The sequence below is a fragment of the Lacerta agilis genome, chromosome 11, assembly GCF_009819535.1.
Source record: "Lacerta agilis isolate rLacAgi1 chromosome 11, rLacAgi1.pri, whole genome shotgun sequence".
Classification (NCBI taxonomy): Eukaryota; Metazoa; Chordata; class Lepidosauria; order Squamata; family Lacertidae; genus Lacerta; species Lacerta agilis.
This window is the reverse complement of record NC_046322.1, coordinates 42,178,575-42,197,601: the sequence shown is the minus strand read 5'-3', so window position 1 is coordinate 42,197,601 and position 19,027 is coordinate 42,178,575. Positions and strand designations below refer to the sequence as shown.

At 42.0% G+C, this 19,027-nt stretch overlaps 1 protein-coding gene across 2 annotated transcripts in view; it reads left to right on the top strand.

Moving 5' to 3' along the window:
* The window catches only part of MCC (MCC regulator of WNT signaling pathway), a 221,733-nt gene that overhangs the window by 62,777 nt on the left and 139,929 nt on the right, over positions 1-19,027 (top strand). The window contains exon 1 of one of the 2 annotated variants that reach the window (XM_033164790.1): positions 1,414-1,635. The exons of the other annotated variant lie outside the window; for it this stretch is intronic. Within the exon in view, the coding sequence (XP_033020681.1) occupies positions 1,438-1,635 (198 nt within the window). The 5' untranslated portion in view covers positions 1,414-1,437. Of the gene's footprint in view, positions 1-1,413; positions 1,636-19,027 lie in introns of those variants that run through there. 2 annotated transcript variants of the gene reach the window in all.

Sequence of the window (19,027 nt, the reverse complement as noted above, 5' to 3'; positions counted from 1 at the left end):
TAATATACCAATAAAATATCTTACTTTGCTTTCCCTATATTTGTATTTTTCTTTCCCTGTGAATTTCCAAGATAATAGTGCAATCAGGCTGGAAGAGGGAGAGTTAGATGCTACAATTTTATGCATTTGGTGTTGTACTTTGATGATTGTGTTATTTTGGTTTTCCATACGCTTAAAGGCTAAGAACTTGGTTTGTTTGATTTTGAGAAGTATGTTTTTCATTTCACTGAAATCAAAGCACACAAGGGGTGGCGTCAAGACCACCATGTTGTATTTTTAAAACCATTTGCTCTTGACTTTTTTGGTGCACAGAAAAGTACTTAGCTCACGTGAAACACGTTTGGGGAAACTTCTTGCAAAGAAAGGTGAAGAAACCTTTATAAACCAGTAAATCAAATCAACTGGATCTCTGAACACACACAACAGCAATTTATCAAAATAATGTTTAGGTTTTTCAGAGCTGCTTTCTGTAGGAATTGGGGTTTTGAACAGAAGGCAGATTTCCACACTGTTTCCTGCTTTCGAGTGCTTGCTTACCTCGCAGTCATTAAAATAAATAAATAAATTGTGTTTTAAGTCTTTGGCTTCATGTGAAGAAAGCAGCACTGAAGCACTTGGAAATTCCAGTAAGATCTGCCCTAAATACTTGTTAAATTTTAATTTGGAAGCTTCCTTCTGAATCACCAAAGGGGAAGTTCATTTAATTGGGAAATAAAGAACTTGCAGGAAGGTCACCTAGGTGGTTTCTCCTCTTGCTTTATTTGGTTTGCTTTGCACTTAGGAACACAGCAACTTGCAATTAGCACGCAGAATTCTGGAAAAAACGCCTGCAATTCCAAAGTGAGCTTTCTATAGCATATGTGCTGCTTTCCTTCCTTCCTCTCCCCCCGCCTCTCCATTCTCTCAGTCCCTCCTCTCTTCCGTACCGCCTCTTCCATGCACCCTGTAGCCAGCAGCAAGACAGCTGTGTTTGATCATTAACCACTTACAACTCCAGGCTCCTTTGGAAAGGGGAAACTTTGGAGTGAGCAGCTCGTTGCGTCTCTGTCCTGTTCTGTCCTTCCACCTCCCGATCGGATCTAACCAGCGCTCTTGAGTGGGTTTGGATGCTGTGAGTGCCTATGGGGCTCCCAAAATATTTTCAGATGTGCTGAACTCATTTGGGAGATGCTTCCCCCCCCCGCCACGATCTAACTGCGAGGGGAGAATGAAGACATAAGACGGAAGCCCAGCTCTCCCAGGCAGTTTTTAGAAGCCAGGAGAAGAGATCGTTACGGCTTGTCTGCACTTCTGTCTGGCCGTGCACTCTGCAGTGTTTTAATGAGGATCTTGCAGCAATGGATTGTTTGTGAAACGGCAACCAGCTCTACCCCCCCCCCTTTTTTTGCCTCTTTAGGAGAACCCTGTGCATTGTTAAAAAAAATTTAGGCTATCTAAATGTTGAGTGAAAATGGCTGTCTAGAGCAAAATGTGCAAGACAGGAAAAGCTCAGAGACGGAGGGGGTGTTGAATATTCTGGAGCAGAGCTTGGAAACCTTAAAATCCATAGAAAGCAGCCAAGCCCTGGAAAGTCTAATCATGAATTCTGGAGTTGCCATGAAATATGGAAATGACTCCTCTGCAGAACTGAACGAGGTAAGCTGCTTTAAATGTCCTTGTCTCCCCCCCCCCACACGCTTCTTGGGTTTTGTTTTCCGAATAGAGTGTCTCCCTTTTGGGGGGGGCGGGGGAGCGGGTTATCCACTCTGGAAGGCAATGCAATTAAACATTAATGGGTGAATGTGCCCTTGTTCAAACTTGCAGTGCTGCCCAGGAAATGATGTGAGATTTGAATTGTAAGGATTACATGGTAAAGGGCAAACGGTTGCACTGTACAGAGGTCCGCCTCTCCCCCCCCCCCCAAACTTGGCACCCTGCTGCAAGGAATCTTTTCCCCACCTCCGGAGTGCAGCATTTTCAACACAGCATTCCTTTATGCAGTAGGTAAAAAACGAGCAGAGAGAGAGATCCCCGTTGAAATCAAGCAGATGGCAGCTAATTTAGAATGGGAAATAAAATAAAATATTAAGACAGCAGCTTCAGCAAGAAATCATGTGACACATTTGATTTGTATTAAGGCACACTTGGTTGAAATGCATACAATTTTACCTGGTGGTGGAAGAAATAATTACTGGGAAGTGTTGATTTTTTTTCCTTGCTGGGCCAGTATTGCATTGTTTATTTTAAGTTGTTCCAAATTTGTATTCTCTTTTCTGTCAGATTTCTGAGTGCATGCCAATATTTTATGACTAAGACTAAAATCTTGTGCACACTTATTCAGGAGTAAGTACCATTGAAGTATCCGAGACTTATTTCCAAGTCAACCTTCACAGTATGTTGAACATCATTGTAACTCTCCAGATCTGATGACTACTAAAATGCCACGGGGCATATAACTGCCTCTCAGAAATGCTTTAAAATCTGCCACAGAGTACAGATTTTTGATATCGTATCAAAAATCATGTAAATGGTCAGTTTTGGCTATGCAATCTTGATTTGATTAGCTTCTTCATATAGCATATTCTGCAGGAGGATGAAAGCTACATGGGTTTTTTTTTTTTTAATAGAGTGAGTATTTCTGGCTTTTGTGCAGTTAGAAAAGGCATCAGACATAAACCTGAAATGCAAGGGCACCAAGAAAACAAATTGGCATCCTGGCAAGGCTGGACAAAGGGATGAGAAATGGGTCTGGGAGGTGGAGGAGAGGGTGTCTAAGAGTCAGTGATGCTTCCGTATTTTATTTGTAAGCCTTTATTTTGTAAGAGAGATGAATAATTGCCTTGAATGATAACTGAGAGTTCAGTGTAAAGACATCGGACACCTTCTTTTTCCTAAGTGATGGGAGTCTACTTCAGAATTCTTTGCCAAAACTCTTAATTCTGCCCGGCACTGCTATTATATGGAATACAGCATTCTCGTTGGTTGAGTGCTTAGTTCTGTCTTGGTGTGATCTGAAGGCACATCCTGTTTAGACTGTGAATGGCTTGACACCTATTGCAAGTTAAAAAAAAAATAACAACTGCATCTTGGCATCAGTATAGTAGCTGTTGTGGATAACATTCAAGCCTGACCTTCATCATGAGTAAATGACTCAATGAATGAACTCCTAAAAACTTGCAATAATGCGGATGCGTCCAAGTTAGGTCTCTTGCACTGTAATCCTAAACACATTTGTATATTGTATCAAACTAATTTCCAAGGATCCGTTTTTACATTACCTGAGCGCTGTGGTTTCTTTCTGTTAATCCATTACATATTACTTTGGTCCACCTGTGTACAGAAGTGGACCAATGGTAAGGTTACTTTTCATTCTGTTATTCTCATTGGCATTCTTAGGATGTTGGTTGTGCAGCCTGGTCTTCATAAATTGTGTCAGCCATGGTGACACAGTCAGTGGCTTGTGCTGTTGCGTATGGAAGCAGAACGTTATGCTTGGCAAGCAAGACAGCTATCTAACTTTGCCTAGCTTAACAGGTAAAAGGTAAAGGAACCCCTGATCATTAGGTCCAGTTGTGGACGACTCTGGGGTTGCGGCGCTCATCTCGCTTTATTGGCCGAGAGAGCCTGCGTACAGCTTCCGGGTCATGTGGCCAGCATGACTAAGCCGCTTCTGACGAACCAGAGCAGTGCACGGAAACGCCGTTTACCTTCCCGCTGGAGCGGTACCTATTTATCTACTTGCACTTTGTGCTTTTAAACTCCTAGGTTGGCAGGAGCTGGGACCGAGCAACGGGAGCTCGCCCCGTTGTGGGGATTCGAATCGCCGACCTTCTGATCGGCAAGCCCTAGGCTCAGTGGTTTAACCCATGTCCCTTAAAATACAAAATGTGTGCATGGTTACACTGATTCATTGGCTCCTGCACATTCCAGTGCCTTGGAGTGCCCTGTAGGTTTTTGGCACAGGCTGTGACCCTGCTACTGCCCCTGGCACAGATACTGCCAGCTAAGGCAGCTTTAGAAATGAATGCTGAAAACACCTGTACCAGAGTTGGGACTTAGAGCCAAGGTTGAGCTCTCTAGCAATACATTTCTGGGGCAGTATACCAGGTGGTTGTTTGGATTTTGGCTGATTTTGAATGTGTGTGTGAGTTTTTTAAAGCAACAATATTGTATCTATGTTCTATGTTCATTGGTACTTGCTTTGCAAGTGAATGCTTTTGAGTTTCATTTTTGATAGGAAGACAATGCCTTTGAATCCCTTGGAGAAAATACTTAAAAATTTCATGTTCTTATGTTGCTGCATGTTAAATAATACTCTAACAAAAAAGCTGCAGTAGCAGAAGTGTAATACTTTCATTAGGATTAACATGTTTGTGTTTAAAATCATGAGCGAGCTTTCTGATTTTTATTTAGCCACCCCAATATATTTTTTCATAACGTTGAGTATCTGCAGGGATGATGATTTCTCACAGGAATTCAATACTGGAGACGAATGTCTAGGATTATATATGGAAGTCATGATCTGTGCTGCTTCCCACATTTTTTAGTAATTGAATATGTAGCAAATAATTCATGAACACAATGCTGGCTCCCTTGGCTCTAAACTTCACTGATTTACGAATGCCGTACTGATGTTAGGCTTGTGTGTGTCTGTTTTTGTTTTGCTCGATGTCTTTTGTGTGGTTTATTGAAATATGTGAGGTGCTTTATCATAATGGCTGTTGTATCTCCTTTCCTCCTGCTTCATCTTAACCCTTCTGCTCTCTCTCTGTCATTTTCTCTCAATCTCCCCCTGCTCCCACTGGCTTTGCCCAATGTGCTTGCTTTCTGGTGACATTTGATTACATCTACTTGGCCACCGGGAGACAGTAGTGTCACGGTCATTAAAGGAACTGGCTGTTGGCTGGACTTTTACTAGGATTATACAGTCCTACTGAGAGCGAGTTTCTTTTACAGTAATCCCACTATGTATACAAGTAGCCTGATTCACACATGAGATACACACAGGAGTTATTTGCTGGTTTAGCCTTTGGGGGCATACAGTCATACCTTTGATCCCGATCGCCTTGTGAGTCAAACATTTTGGCTCCTGAACGCTGCAAACCTGGAAGTGAGTGTTCCGGTTTGTGAACGTTCTTTGAAACCTCAACATCTGATGGTGCTTCTGCGACTTCTGATTGGCTGCAGGAACTTCCTGCAGCCAATTGGAAGCCGCACTTTCATTTCCAAATGTTTTGGAAGTTGAATGGACTTCTGGAATGGATTCCATTCAACTTCCGAGGTACCACTGTACTCCTGTCTCCAAGTATGGATGATTAGGAATGTCAATAGGCTCAACTATAATCAACAAGTAGCTGGATGTCAGTATTACTCTAATATGTCAAAAAGATATTTGCACAGCAGTAAGAGTCATCAAGCAGACACAGAAAATGTGCATTGAGAAATCACAATGACCATCAGAAACGGAGTCAAACCATTGGTCTTTCTAGCTCAGCAATGTCTATGCTGAGTGGCAGTGGATTTACAGGATTTCAGATAGGGCTCTCCAATTTCTACCTGTGGATGGTTGTGATTGAACACGGGACCTTCTGTATTCGAAGCAGATGTTCTGTCCTGAGTTGTGAGAAGACCTTTTGGAGGGCCTGGTTGGAGGAGCTTGAGTTATGGAGGCTGATGATCCTGGGGAGAGACCCAGTGAGTTGGGATGAGGGTTGTGTCAGGGGCCCATGAGACATCAGAACTGTCTGCAGCGGGGCAGGGGTGAGAATGAAGCAGGAAAGGGGTCTGATCCCAGGGAGGGACCTAATGGGTTACTGTTCAGTCAGTCATTCCATGCCAATCTCACCTGCAGCTTTGGCTTTCAGCACCACCTGCTGACAAGCCTCCACCTACCAAGGAGATATCAAATACTCACTCTGGTTCTGAGCTGGTATTGTCTCTTCCTTGATTGCCTAGGACTAGGAGGGCAGCTGGGCAATATCTGGTTTTCAACATTGTGATATATCACCAGCTAAACATTGTGATGTGCTGATATATCACGATGTCTGAAATAAGGATGGAGCTATGTAGAGCCATTGGCTAGCTTCACAGTTTTGCCCGCATCAGGATTTTTGCATAGCGCACACACACACACACACACACACACACACTGTGATCTGTCATATATTGCCAGGTCAAAAACCATGAAACCGATATCACAATATGGACTTTAAACCGGTATTGGATGATAGATCAATATATCTCTCAGCCCTAGCACTGGCATGAACAGACAGCTCAAGCCCACCCTATAAGAAGTAATTCCCATTTGCTTGCGCAGTCCAAAGAAACATTCTGCTTGCTGTGTTAAAGCCATGTCTGCCCCAGGGGACATGTCAACTGTTGGATCAACGTCTTAGCTCACTTAGCTGTGCTTTGGACTTTATGTGCCTTTAACACTTGGCTTGATTATGTACTGTACTGTTTTAAGCATTAAAGTTTTTGGCAGAAACCATAATCTGACTTCGATTTCTTCACCCAGTGGGTATCAGGACAAGTTCTACCACTCAACTATGGCCCTTTCCCAAAAAGGCTGTGCAGGGAAAATTAAAATATCAGTTTTGAAATCGATTCAAACAGCCCTACTATGTTGACTGAAACATATTAATACAGAACATTTTCTGGGCATCGATTTTAGAGTTCAGGTGAAGATCCAGTTGTATTCTTTTAATTGTAATTTCCCCCAAGAGGGAACTATGTTGAGAATAAAGGATGTTGTCTTTCCTTAAACAGCTTTCCCCTGTAATTGCTCCCTGCAACTCCCAAAGCTTTAAATAAACCCTATTTTGCTCTAAGGAATGAATGTGGCTTGTTAGAACGGCCAAAAGGTAAAACAAATCTTGTATCAGGACAGATAACATAAGGATGTTTTCAGTTCCAAAATATAATTTATTATCCTAACCTGAAGTTTCTGAACACTTTCCAGGACATGATGTTACTTGTTACAAGCAGTTTGGTGTATATGCGAAGATCTGTAATGCATTAACTGGGAACAGGTTTTGTGTGAATTTCAGGTTGGAAATAGTGTGTCACGGGTGTATTGTTCCGTCCTTCATTTTGTACTGTTGAGCTTGTCTGTCCTGTTTTTGGTAGACAACAATATACTGTGTCAGGGCATTGTGTAAGTTTATAATTAGCCAAAGTTACACCAAAAGCTGAAGTAGTTTCATGGTAGTCCCTATTATGAATTTATAGTGCAACAGAGTATATGCTATTGGCCAAGAAAAAAAAATTGAGGACACAAAAATGTTGTCAGATGAGAATCCAATTTTCCTAATAGTATGATGCCTGTGAGCTTATAGGTATCCATATATAATTTGTATTGCAGGTTGCTAAATCAGCACTTATGCTGTCAAGTACTTAAAAATATTATTTTGACAATGTGAAACATAACTTTAAAAATGAACATCCCTTGCAACTTAAAAATCTTAGGAGTTCTGAAGGAATATTTTATTTTATTATTAAATTTATATCCTGTCCTTCCTCCCAGAGGAGCTCAAGCAATAATTTATTTCATTTTATTTAATATAAACTTTTGTACGTCTTGATTGTGAGAAAAGGCCTCGGAGCAATTTAAATTTAAATCATCTTTAAAAATTCCAGCACAGATGCAGTCTGCGAAAGATCTCTACTTAAATGGCTTGTTGAAAGATGGAGGTCTTCAGTAGGTGCCCAAAAGACAATAGAGGCAGCATCTTTCTTAATAGAGGGAATTCCAAAGGGTAGGTGCCATGACATGAAAGGCCAAATTCCAATATTGTGCAGAACAAACTTCCTGATAAGGTGTTATCTAAAGAAGGCCCTCTCCTGTAGAGTGCAGTGATTGATTGGGTGTATAAGAGGTGAGATGATCTTGTAGATATCCTGGTCCCCAAGCTACATTAGGGTTTTATTTACCAGAACCAGCAATTTGAACTTAGCTCGGTAGATAATTGGCAGCCAGTGCAATTCTTTCAACAGTGGAGTAACCTGGTAGGAATATTCGGCACCAATGAGCAGTTGAGCTGTTGCATTTTGCACTAGCTGCAGCTTCTGGACCAGTGTCAAGGGCAGCATCATATAGAGCACATAGCAGTAATCCAACCTGGATTCCAGCACCAATCTGATATTCCCAAAACACTTAAGTCAAGGTGTTGAATGTTAAAACAGGGGAGTATAATTCAAATGAGTGCATAGCTGGGATCTCATTTCAATCTGGCATTGAGGAAACATTTCGTCATTCCTTTCTGCACTGCTGGTGTACTGGTAATTTGAGAATTCCTAGACCAGGCATGTCCAACAGGTAGATCATGATCTACTGGTAGATCACTGGACATCTCTGGTAGATCACTGGCTCCCCCCAAAGAATCTCAGCAACTTTGGCTCCCCTTAAAAAAGCTCTACATCTTTGTCCTGAAGCCCCCCAAACAGGGCTTTCCTTCCTAAAAAAAAAAGCTCAACTTTGACCCAAAGCCCCAAAAACGTGGATGGCTTTCCTTCCTAAAAAGCTCAACAACCTTGATCTGAACCCCCCAAAAGGGGGTAGATCACTGCCAGTTTTTAACTCTGCGAGTCTCTTGGAAGTTGGCCACCCCTGCCCTAGACCAAGTGGGGGAAGCCCATGCTGCAGTTCCTTCCCAAAGATGCACCAGTTCTCAGGAAAACTCTTATCGTTGCTGCTATAACCAGGTTCACGTCTCCGCTCCTCCACATGCAGCTGCTGGGTGACCTTGGGCTAGTCACACTTCTTTGACATCTCTCAGCCCCACTCACCTCACAGAGTGTTTGTTGTGGGGGAGGAAGGGAAAGGAGAATGTTAGCTGCTTTGAGACTCCTTCGGGTAGTGATAAAGCGGGATATCAAATCCAAACTCCTCTTCCTCCTCCTCCTCCTCTTTGGCTTCACATGCTGTTGGTGATGCAAGTAGAATGATGTTATATTAGTCATGGAAACAATTGGGACTTTTGCCAAGTTGCTTATCTCTGCCTTTATGCCTTTTCAGTAAAAGAAAAGTTACTTTAATGAACAAAAAATGAAGATTGTACATTACTATCTCAAAACATATGTAAGGGATCATGCTGATGCTTCTCCACCTGTGGGTGTAGTAGATTTCAGATTATTGGTTATATTATGTTTAAAAAACCATCACCTCCTGGCAAATAGAAGGGGAAGAAATGGAGTAAGTGAGAGATTTTACTTTATTGGGTTCCATGATCACTGCAGATGGTGACAGCAGTCACAAAATTAGAAGACGCCTGCTTCTTGGGAGAAGAGCAATGACAAACCTAGACAGCATCTTAAAAAGCAGAGACATCACCTTGCTGACAAAGGTCCGTATAGTTAAAGCTATGTTTTCCCCAGTAGTGATGTATGGAAGTGAGAGCTGGACCATAAAGAAGGCTGATCGCCAAATAATTGATGCTTTTGAATTATGGTGCTGGAGGAGACTCTTGAGAGCCCCACGGACTGCAAGAAGATCAAACCTATCAATTCTGAAGGAAATCAGCCCTGAGTGCTCACTGGAAGGACAGATCCTGAAGCTGAGGCTCCAATACTTTGGCCACCTCATGAGAAGAGAAGACTCCCTGGAAAAGACCCTGGTGTTGGGAAAAATTGAGGGCACAAGGAGAAGGGGACGACAGAGGACGAGATGGTTGGACAGTGTTCTCAAAGCTACCAACATGTGTTTGACCAAACTGCAGGAGGCAGTGGAAGATGGGAGTGCCTGGCGTGCTCTGGTCCATGGGGTCACGAAGAGTCAAACACGACTAAACGACTAAACAACAACAAATGTTTAAAAAATTGTATCTAGTAGATTCTGGAAAACAAAATCTCTTCGAATTATAAAGTATAATTATCTTTTTATAGGTTTGTTAAATTGAACTAGTTACTTTTACATTTTGGTTTTTAGGAACTTTATTTTGACCGCTCTGGTGGAAATATCCGTTACTATCAATCTTAACATATGCTACCTAGTACCATATTTATGCAAATCTAATAAGCACTTCAATTTTCAAAACCTTGAAACCAAAAAAGTATTTGCTGGCACAACCAATTTTTTTTTTGGCCAAATCATTTTTATTAGCTTTTCCAATCATAAAAATCACATATATTTATAAATATCAATTAATCCATATAATCCAATTAGTCCAAATAAATTGCCGAATTATTGAGTTTTTTAAGACTTCCCTTGCTTCAGACAATTAGGATTTTGATCATCCTCTTAATTCCATTGCCTCCGTAGTCTCGGTGTCATCTGTCTTCTTTCTGATGTTATCTGTTGTTCTTTCCATTTTCTTTCATGCCACTGAGTGCTTTCGCAAGTGAGATAAAACAACCAAAATCCATCATGACTGTGTGGATTTTATGTCCGTACTTTTTTCCACCCCCCTGGCGCAGTGCCTCTCGGCTTCAAATTCAAAGGTCCCATCTCAACAGCCGCCATCTTAACTTGACTTCGATGAATTCCACAACCAAATCTAATGCACACCCTAATTTTCACGATGTAATTTGGCCAAAAAAGGTGCGTATTACATTCGAGTAAATACGGTATTATCATCTCATAGTCATGAGATGAAAGTTAATTATTGATATCCGTTAATGTGGCAGCCATCGGTGTTTCCTTGGTTGATTAAATATTTGACTGTAATAGATTTATCAAGAGGATGGAATCTTTTTTGGTAACTTCGGAATTCTGATTAGAACATTCTACTGGGATTTTTCAGAATCTGCCATTATTTTAATGAATTTGCTTACAACATCTTGCATGAACCCTCTCTATTATGGCAATAGTTAACCAATTCATACCAGTCTTACCCAGGCACAAGGCATTTTGTTGACTAAGGCAAAGGACAAGATCTCTCTCTCTTTCCCCTCTCCCTTCCATACGCTAAAGCCAAATGAGTTGACAGTTGAATCTTATTTCAACACCGGCTAAAATATATTATCCTTCGCCACAGCTGAGAGCAGGAAGATAACTTACAGGGTGCAAGGCAGACCAGATCTGTCCTCTTAACACAGAGAAACACCTGAAGGGTTCAGGAGGAATATCTGGTGGGTCTGCCACTACAGCTCACTACCTAAGGCAGTGGCTGACTGCCTTACTCTGCCCAGTGGTATTGTTGGCCCTGAATCTTATAAAGGAAGCACATATGGATGAAAGATGCTATGACTCAGGGGTCTCCAACGTATTTGGGCACATTTGCACACCAGAAAAACTCTTGTGTGTGCCACATACATGCCACAGCTTCCTTCTCCTCGGCTGCAGTTTCCTGAAATCAACTTCCATGTTGCAGTTAGCCTTGGAAAAAGCTGTATTCGGCTAAAGAGGAATTCTTTCAGTGGCAAGGGGATGGGACCCCTTGAGTGCACAAGAGGCCTCTAAGGGTACCTATATGTCCTCAGGCAGTGGCGTAGCAGAGGGCAGGCACAGGGGCAGTTGCCCCGTGTACAAAATTGTTAGGGATGCAAAATTTCAACACCTGGTGCTGCCTCAATACAGCTGTGTACTTCCGTCACTAGGCTTCGTTGAAAATGGCTTCTCCATGCGAACCGGGAAGTGACCTTTCCAGAAAATGTAACAACTCTTCTTTTCTCATCTCTGCGGCTGCAATCTTCTGGGTGACGCAGAATCCATTAGACAGTTGAATGTGCATACATACTGCATCTGTTTCGCTCCCACCCACCCCCTCTGCGCAGCCGTGGGTGCTGACAGCTTGTGCTACACAACTGCCCTCTGGTGCCATGTCCGTCACCCCTGTGCTGTGTAGAACTATGGTCCAGTGTGACCATCAACAAAACTTGTATGTGTGCAGACACATGGATTTTAACTGAAGTGAGCAAATGACAGTGTTGAAGAAAATGGTAGTGGACTTAGAGCCAGCTGAAATTCAAATTGAGTGGACTTGGGCTGCGAAAAAAGAAATGAAAATGGAACTCTGCTTGTGGGTTTCACACAATTCTGTAATACATGCAGAGAATGTCAGCAAAGATTGCTGTCTTCCTTTGCTTCATGTTGTTGCAGATGCTTTGTTTGGTAGTTTGCTGAATGGATGAGGTATAGCTTGCATTCATCTGTCCCTGTGTAGCTGAGCTCAGATAGCGTTGCTTTGCTTTCGATGAGATGTAATATTAGCACTATTTATCCATTTTTAAATTGGCATCTTCAAGATGGCCCAGTTAATGAAGTCTGATGGAAAAGTAGCAACCAGAGGGTTATCTAATTTTAAAAAACGAATAGATGTAAGGGATGTTTTTTTATGGGGAAGCTCATGGACGGTAGCCAGGAAGTCTAGATATCAAAGTTAAGAGGAGACAATTTTTTTAAAAAAAAAACTACTTTAAATCAAACCACAGTTATTCACAACTAAACAAAATCTAATCCGCTTTGTTTAAAAATGTGAACATTTTAGATGAATTGTGAATATAAACTATCTTTTTTAAATGGGTAGAGGAGACATTTCTGGTACCCCTGTGTTGTAATTCTGGCACTGGTTGTAATTAAGTTTGGTAAGTAAATTATGTGTGGCAGATGTGTGTAACATCTTCTTGGTGGCTTAAAAACAAACAAACAAAAAGCAGCTGTGGGAAGCTGCCAGTTTGACCAGAGGACTGGTGGTTGAGAAGGGGGCACTAATCCCTTGCCCTTTTGTGTTCAGAGTCACAAGTCCGCAGCTATTTTTTCACTTGCAGGACAAAACATAAGGATATATTTGTTTTCCTTCCTAGAACAAGGGGTCCAGGGGTTGAATACTGCCCTCCAAGTCATCCTGTCTGGCTCTCAAAACTCTCCCTGGCCACTTCTCCTTCATACCTCAAATGCTTTCCCCCCCAAGTGGTGTGTGTCCGTCCAGGAATTCTGACAATGCTTGTTGCTTGTCTAGATAGAGGATAGAGAAGGGTATGAGGATTTGTAGAAACTAGTTCAGGAGTCTCCAACCTTTTTGCACTAGTGGTCACATTTAGTGGGCCCTGTATACCTGAAGGAGCATCTCCACCCCCATCGTTCAGCCCAGACACTGCAGTCCACCTCTGAGGGCCTTCTGGCAGTTCCCTCACAGCAAGAAGTGAAGTTACAGGGAACCAGGCAGAGTGCCTTCTCGGTGGTGGTGCCCACCCTGTGGCAGTGGTGGAGGAACCCTCTCCGGCACCCAGGGCAGGGCAGCCCGTACAGAGTGCGCATGTGCAGCATCCCATACGGATTGCGCATGTGCGGCATCCTGTAAGGACTCCGCATGCAAAGCAAACGTATGGGCTGCCATGCGTGCGCACTCTGTACGGGATGCCGCACATGCACACACCGTACAGGTTGCCGCTCACGTGTGGCAGCCATATGGGCAGCTGCATTGACTGCCGCTTGCACAGCGACTGTACGGGCTGCGCATGTGTGGCAGCCTGTACAGTCATCGCATGCCTTTGGTCGCTCTACAGCTAGGGGGAGACAGGGCCCACCTTGTCCCCCCCCCCCGTGTGGCACCTGGGGCAGCCTGTCCCCTCCACTTCACACACCCCTGCCCTGTAGAACACTCTCCCATCAAATGTCAAACAGATATATCATTTCCCTATTGTTCATATTCATATTCTACTAATAAAAATTTGTGTATGTTTATTGAAAACCTGCCAGTGAGTCTAAATCTCTTTGTTGTCTTTTCAAATAATTTGTAAAAAATTCCCATTCTTTCTTAATGTCCGATTGTCCTTTTCACGTAGTTTATATGTTAATTATATGTTAGTAATCATTATTTCAGATTTTGAGTGAGTGGTGGGGGTGCCAATCACAAAAACGCTGCCAGAGAGGGGACAGGGCATAACAAAAAAACATTTCAATTTCAGGGGCTACTTTTTCCACTTAAAAAAAGAAGAGTTTTGGAAGATTGTTACAGGTGTCTGCCATATACTTTGATCCTCCAAACAGCCCCCATGGATTGTTTATATTGTGTGTGCTGCAATGTGAAAATCTAGATTACAGCATCAGTTGGGGGCCTTGGTATATATCTACCTTTTTTCTTTAGGCTTGGGCACACAAATAGGAAATAAGCCAAAATCACATACATGATTTTGCCTGTAGTCTGGTTCATTGATAACATTTCTAGTATGCTATTCCTAGCGTGACAGACATACAGCATTTCTGGTGTATAAAACACACCACTTCAAAGAATGTTTACTTTCTGGATTTGTGTGAGCTGCTTATCAGTTGCACACAATGTTTGAGGCTTGCATGTCATTAAACTGAAGCACTATAAAAAGATTTCTCAAACACAGGGGCATTGTCAGTACAGATAATGCTGTTCTCAAGACCTCCTAATGAAAAAAATGGCAGAGATTATGTAATTCATCTGTATGCTATTAAAATACTTGCAGCTAATAGCCGGGCACTAAGAAATGCACTATGGACTGCATAGTTAATAAGGCTCAACATGCGTTGCCTGAAAGTAACATGCCAGGCATAGTAGATTACCACAGCAAATCTATCCCTATACCTGTACAGCCAGAAATTCATTTCTTTAAGGTTATTTACAGTGGAACATAATAAAAGATCCCCTAACCTTAGTTGGAAATTCAAGGGCACAATTTTTAACTGGTTAATTTTACTCAAAACTGTGCCACAGTTTTTGAAATCCTTTAAATGTTCATATATTTCTATGAGCTTCTGTGGGCTCAATGCCAACTTGCATGATGAGCTGGTGACTTTGCCGTGACACTGGAGAGATTAATAAAAACCACTTGCTTGCTTGATGTTCATACGTTGATATTATCAACTAGATTTTTGCTTATACAGTTTGGAAATAATTCATTCTGCTTGCTTTTTCAAAGTACATTTGAATAATGGAGCATTAATTCTAGTTTTCATTGGCTTGAAAGAGAAGAATTAAACCAGCTCAAATAAGGAGGGCAGAGGTTAACATAGGTTTTTGATGACAATATATATAATTGGAATAAAATAAAATAAAAGAAACCCAACCTTTTATTATTCTTAGCATTACTAACGAATATGCAGTAGGTAAACCTCTACAATGATAGTGTGAACATAACAGAAGTGGAGGTGTTTACTTGGAATCATGCCTGGGGATTTTGAAAATCACAATTTTGAGGAGACTAATGTTATTAATAAGAAAAATGTAAATGTCACTGTGTTAAATTGCCATCTTCTATGCTTGTTGTGTGTCTGAGGTTACCACTTAAAACACAGGCAAGACCTGTCTTTTAATTACCTGTACTTCAGTTGTACATTTTAGGCTAATGTACACATGGTAGGCACATGAAAACATTGTCCTGAGTGGTAGCCAGGATGCTCAACTATGCAATGGAATGTTCTTCCTTCTTATTTCCCCCCCCCCCCCCAAGGGAGTTACAGAAAAAGTCAGCGTATTATGGTTGAAATTTCTCTGGTAGGCAAGGTGAGCTGCATTTGAGTAGTTTTACCAGCAAAATCATTTCCACCACAGCTTACTTACAAATAGTAGCAGCTATTACACCCCCCTCCCCCAACCACCCCCTGCTGAACATCGGAGTTCACCAGTTTAGTCCGTATTTTGATGTTATTATATTGATGTTTGCGAATTTTAATTCTTTATTGTTAGCTGCTCAGAGATCAGCATGGTTGTTGGAAAAGTGGAGTGCTACCACAAAATCAAATATGACCCAGAGCCTCCCGAAGGGATTCTGGTTTTGTGGGGCTACGATGGGCAATGGCACCCAGGCCTGGTGATCATCCTCTGAGGCCCTTCTTTGTGTGCCTCTTCAACGAGAAATCCAGAAGGTGGCAACATGAGAACAGGACTTTTCTGCAGTGGTTCCCTGTTTCTGGAATGCTCTCCCCAGGGAGGCTTCCTTGGCCCCTTCAATATACAGTGGTACCTTGACTTACGAAGTTAATGCGTTTCGAAGGCGCCCTCGTAAGTCGAAATCTTCGTAAGTCAAAGGCGCCATCTCCAAACGGCAAAACAATTCGGAAGTCGAAAAAACCGCATTCAAAACTTCGTAAGTCGAGGTATTGTGCCTCCACTTTCCCTTTGCAAGTCGAAAATTTCGGAAGCGGCGGCCATTTTTTCGCTTCCGGGGGTCATTCGGAAGTTGAAAAATGCGGAAGTCACGTCGCTCATAAATTGAGGTACCACTGTACAGACATCCCTCTCACTTGTGTAGGAGTTACATTCTGGGGCTCCGTGTGCATAACTGAAATCACATAAAGTGGGGAGCACTCCACTTTAACAGGGAGGGCATGTGGGGAGGACTGAGAGAGAGACTCATGTGTGCCGCCAGGGCTGCTGCATGGAAGTTGCTCATGGGGCCACTGCCCAGCCTGTCCCAAGCCTTCCCCCTGTTGGGGTCGCTGCCCCAAGCCTTCCCTCTAATCCCACCAATTGCAGTAAGCGAGCAGCCGAGAGCAACGTCTAAGCAGCAGCCCTAAGCAAGGCCTGGCAGTGGCCCCGAGTGAGGGAAGGCTCAGGACAGGTCGGGCAGCGGCCTTTGAGATGTGTTTTTGAGAGGGAGGTTATGGGTTTGTTTTTATTTTTGCTCTTGTTTTTTTATTATGTACTTTGTGTTTATATTTAGTATTTTATGCTGTCATCTTCGGATGAAGGGCGGTATGCAAATTAATTAAATAATAGTTATAATAGCTATTCCCTGAGCCTGGTTTTTGTGTGCAGTGTGCCTTAAGGCAAGCGACACAACATAACAGTGTCTCCAGGGGTACCTGTAACATGGCACAGTGCAACAAAGCTGAACAAAACCAGTGAAAGCTGAAGGATTGGAGAGGTAAGGAAGAAAAAGAGCTTAGCGGTTGTCACAATTTCCCACCAGGTGCACTCTTGGCTGTGTTTTTTTTTTTTTTTTAATATGTCTTTAGTACATCCCTATATATTCATTACTGTTTTGTCCTCTTACCTTTCATATTTGAGTACTCTGCTGCATTCCAATTCCTCCATATTTAGGCTCCTGATTGGGTATGTTTGTTTAAGAACTATGAAAGCTCATGCCATTGAGTTTCAATACCTATTCCTTTTGGAAGTCAAAGAAATACACTAATCGCCTTTCACGGATGAGCTGTTCTCTTAATCCCAGGAAATTGCTCTGAATTCCTGTTTTTTCTGTGTTATTGGTGGGTTTCATGGTAAATCCATTTTTCTGCGTAGAATAGATTGCATTAAAGCTAATAACTGATTCTAATCATGTATGGATAAGTTGTTCCACTCAGAGTGTCATACAGCAATATTCTTAGATTAATAAGTCTTCAGTTTGCATCAGAGTGATTGGCTTCAGACCTTTCTAGCCTCCTACACTATTAGCATCCATACACAGATGGCATATGCATAAAAGCAGCATTACTCATTGTGAACAAAAGGGTGATATAATTCCTAAATGCGTTGTAGAAGACTAATTGAAGATGCTTAGGAATATCACAGAGTGAGTGTTGCGTTGATACCAATATCTAAAGACATGAAAACTGAACTTATTATTCATTTGAATCCTAGAATGAATTATTACAGCAAACCTTTTATGAATGAGAACTGATAATCATGAATGTAAAATTGGTACTATTTATCTCTGATTGTTAATGAATTTAATACGTTGTTTATGTAGCAATGTACTAGTGCAAGATTCCTCGGATTAATTTGAAGCAATTCCTCCTTCCTGCAACCTCATATGTCGCACTCCATGACATTTGGAAGTCCCTCCTGACCCTCTTGAGAGATTTTTTAATGGGGTACATGGGCTATAGGAGGGACAGGGGGAAAGGAAAAGATTGTTGTTGTTGTTCAGTTGTTCAGTTGTGTCCGACTCTTCGTGACCCCATGGACCAGAGCATGCCGAGCACGCCTATCTTTCACTGCCTCCCGCAGTTTGGAAAAGATACGTGCACCATTTTTACTTCTGTAAAGTTTTTGTGTCATTTGCCTTCAGACAATTCATTGAGACCTGGAAATTGGAACTGTGTCTATTCTAGTACACCCATAGGATTTGTTGTTAGGGTTCCAGTTTGCGGTTGGGCATAGAAGTTGGCTTGTCTGGTGGTGAGAGGCTCAGCAGGACCAAGACTAGCAGGTGGGAGCAGGTAGCTGATGAGAGGACTGACACCTCTCCTTACTCTCTCTCTCTTCTGCTGCCTCCTTGACCACAAACAACAGTTTCTTGGTTCCTGGGTCCATTCTGTATTGGCTCCGTCTCTCATTTCTGGGTCACCCCTTCTCCCATTCGCTGCTGTTCTAGGGCACAACCCATTTTTTCTGACCCACATTACAGTCACACAGGTGCACTGCAGAACACTCTTGAGTTCCCTGCTCCTCCTTCCTGCCATTTTAAGACTAAAGCTCTATGACTGACTCCATGGGAAATAAATTATTGTACTATGGGCTGTCATCTGAAATGCTTTCTGTACTGTTCCGGCACTGAAATATAACAATATTGTTTAAAGAGCATGGAGGCCCATAAAATCCAAGCCATTAACTACACTGCAGTACAGTGATTGTCAAGACATCCTTTGAGATAATCTCAAAACTCAGTTTTTCTTAGCTAGGCTGTGTGTATTCATTTATAGTACTGCTCTTAGGCTCTCAAATCAGAAAGAAATTGGGATGAATACACTTTAGGAAAGTCTACAGACACCTTTTTATTACATTGGAGGGTTTGATTTAAGAGCTTGTTTACATTTCAGAATGAAACATGTAAGTGCTAAGCAAATTTTGCAACACCACGAGAGGCTGAAAAGCTATTATGAATCTGGTTTTTTGTAAAATAGCTCTAATTTGCTTTAGATACACAGTACATGATGTAAAATTAGCTGGAACCTTTATAAACAGGGTGAAAATCTGCTTTGGAAACAAGTTATTAATTTTTCTTTTGTACAAGAGACAACAGACTAACCACCACTGCAGCAACATTGACATTTCTTCCTTTTTAAAAAAATCTAACCTTGCTTTAATATTAATTAATTCCCAAGGCACTCTGTTCAGTTTGTTCTCATTCTCTACTGTAACCTTTGAGTGTGTTGATCATCAGAATCAACCTGGGGACCAAACTAGCTTATAAAAGT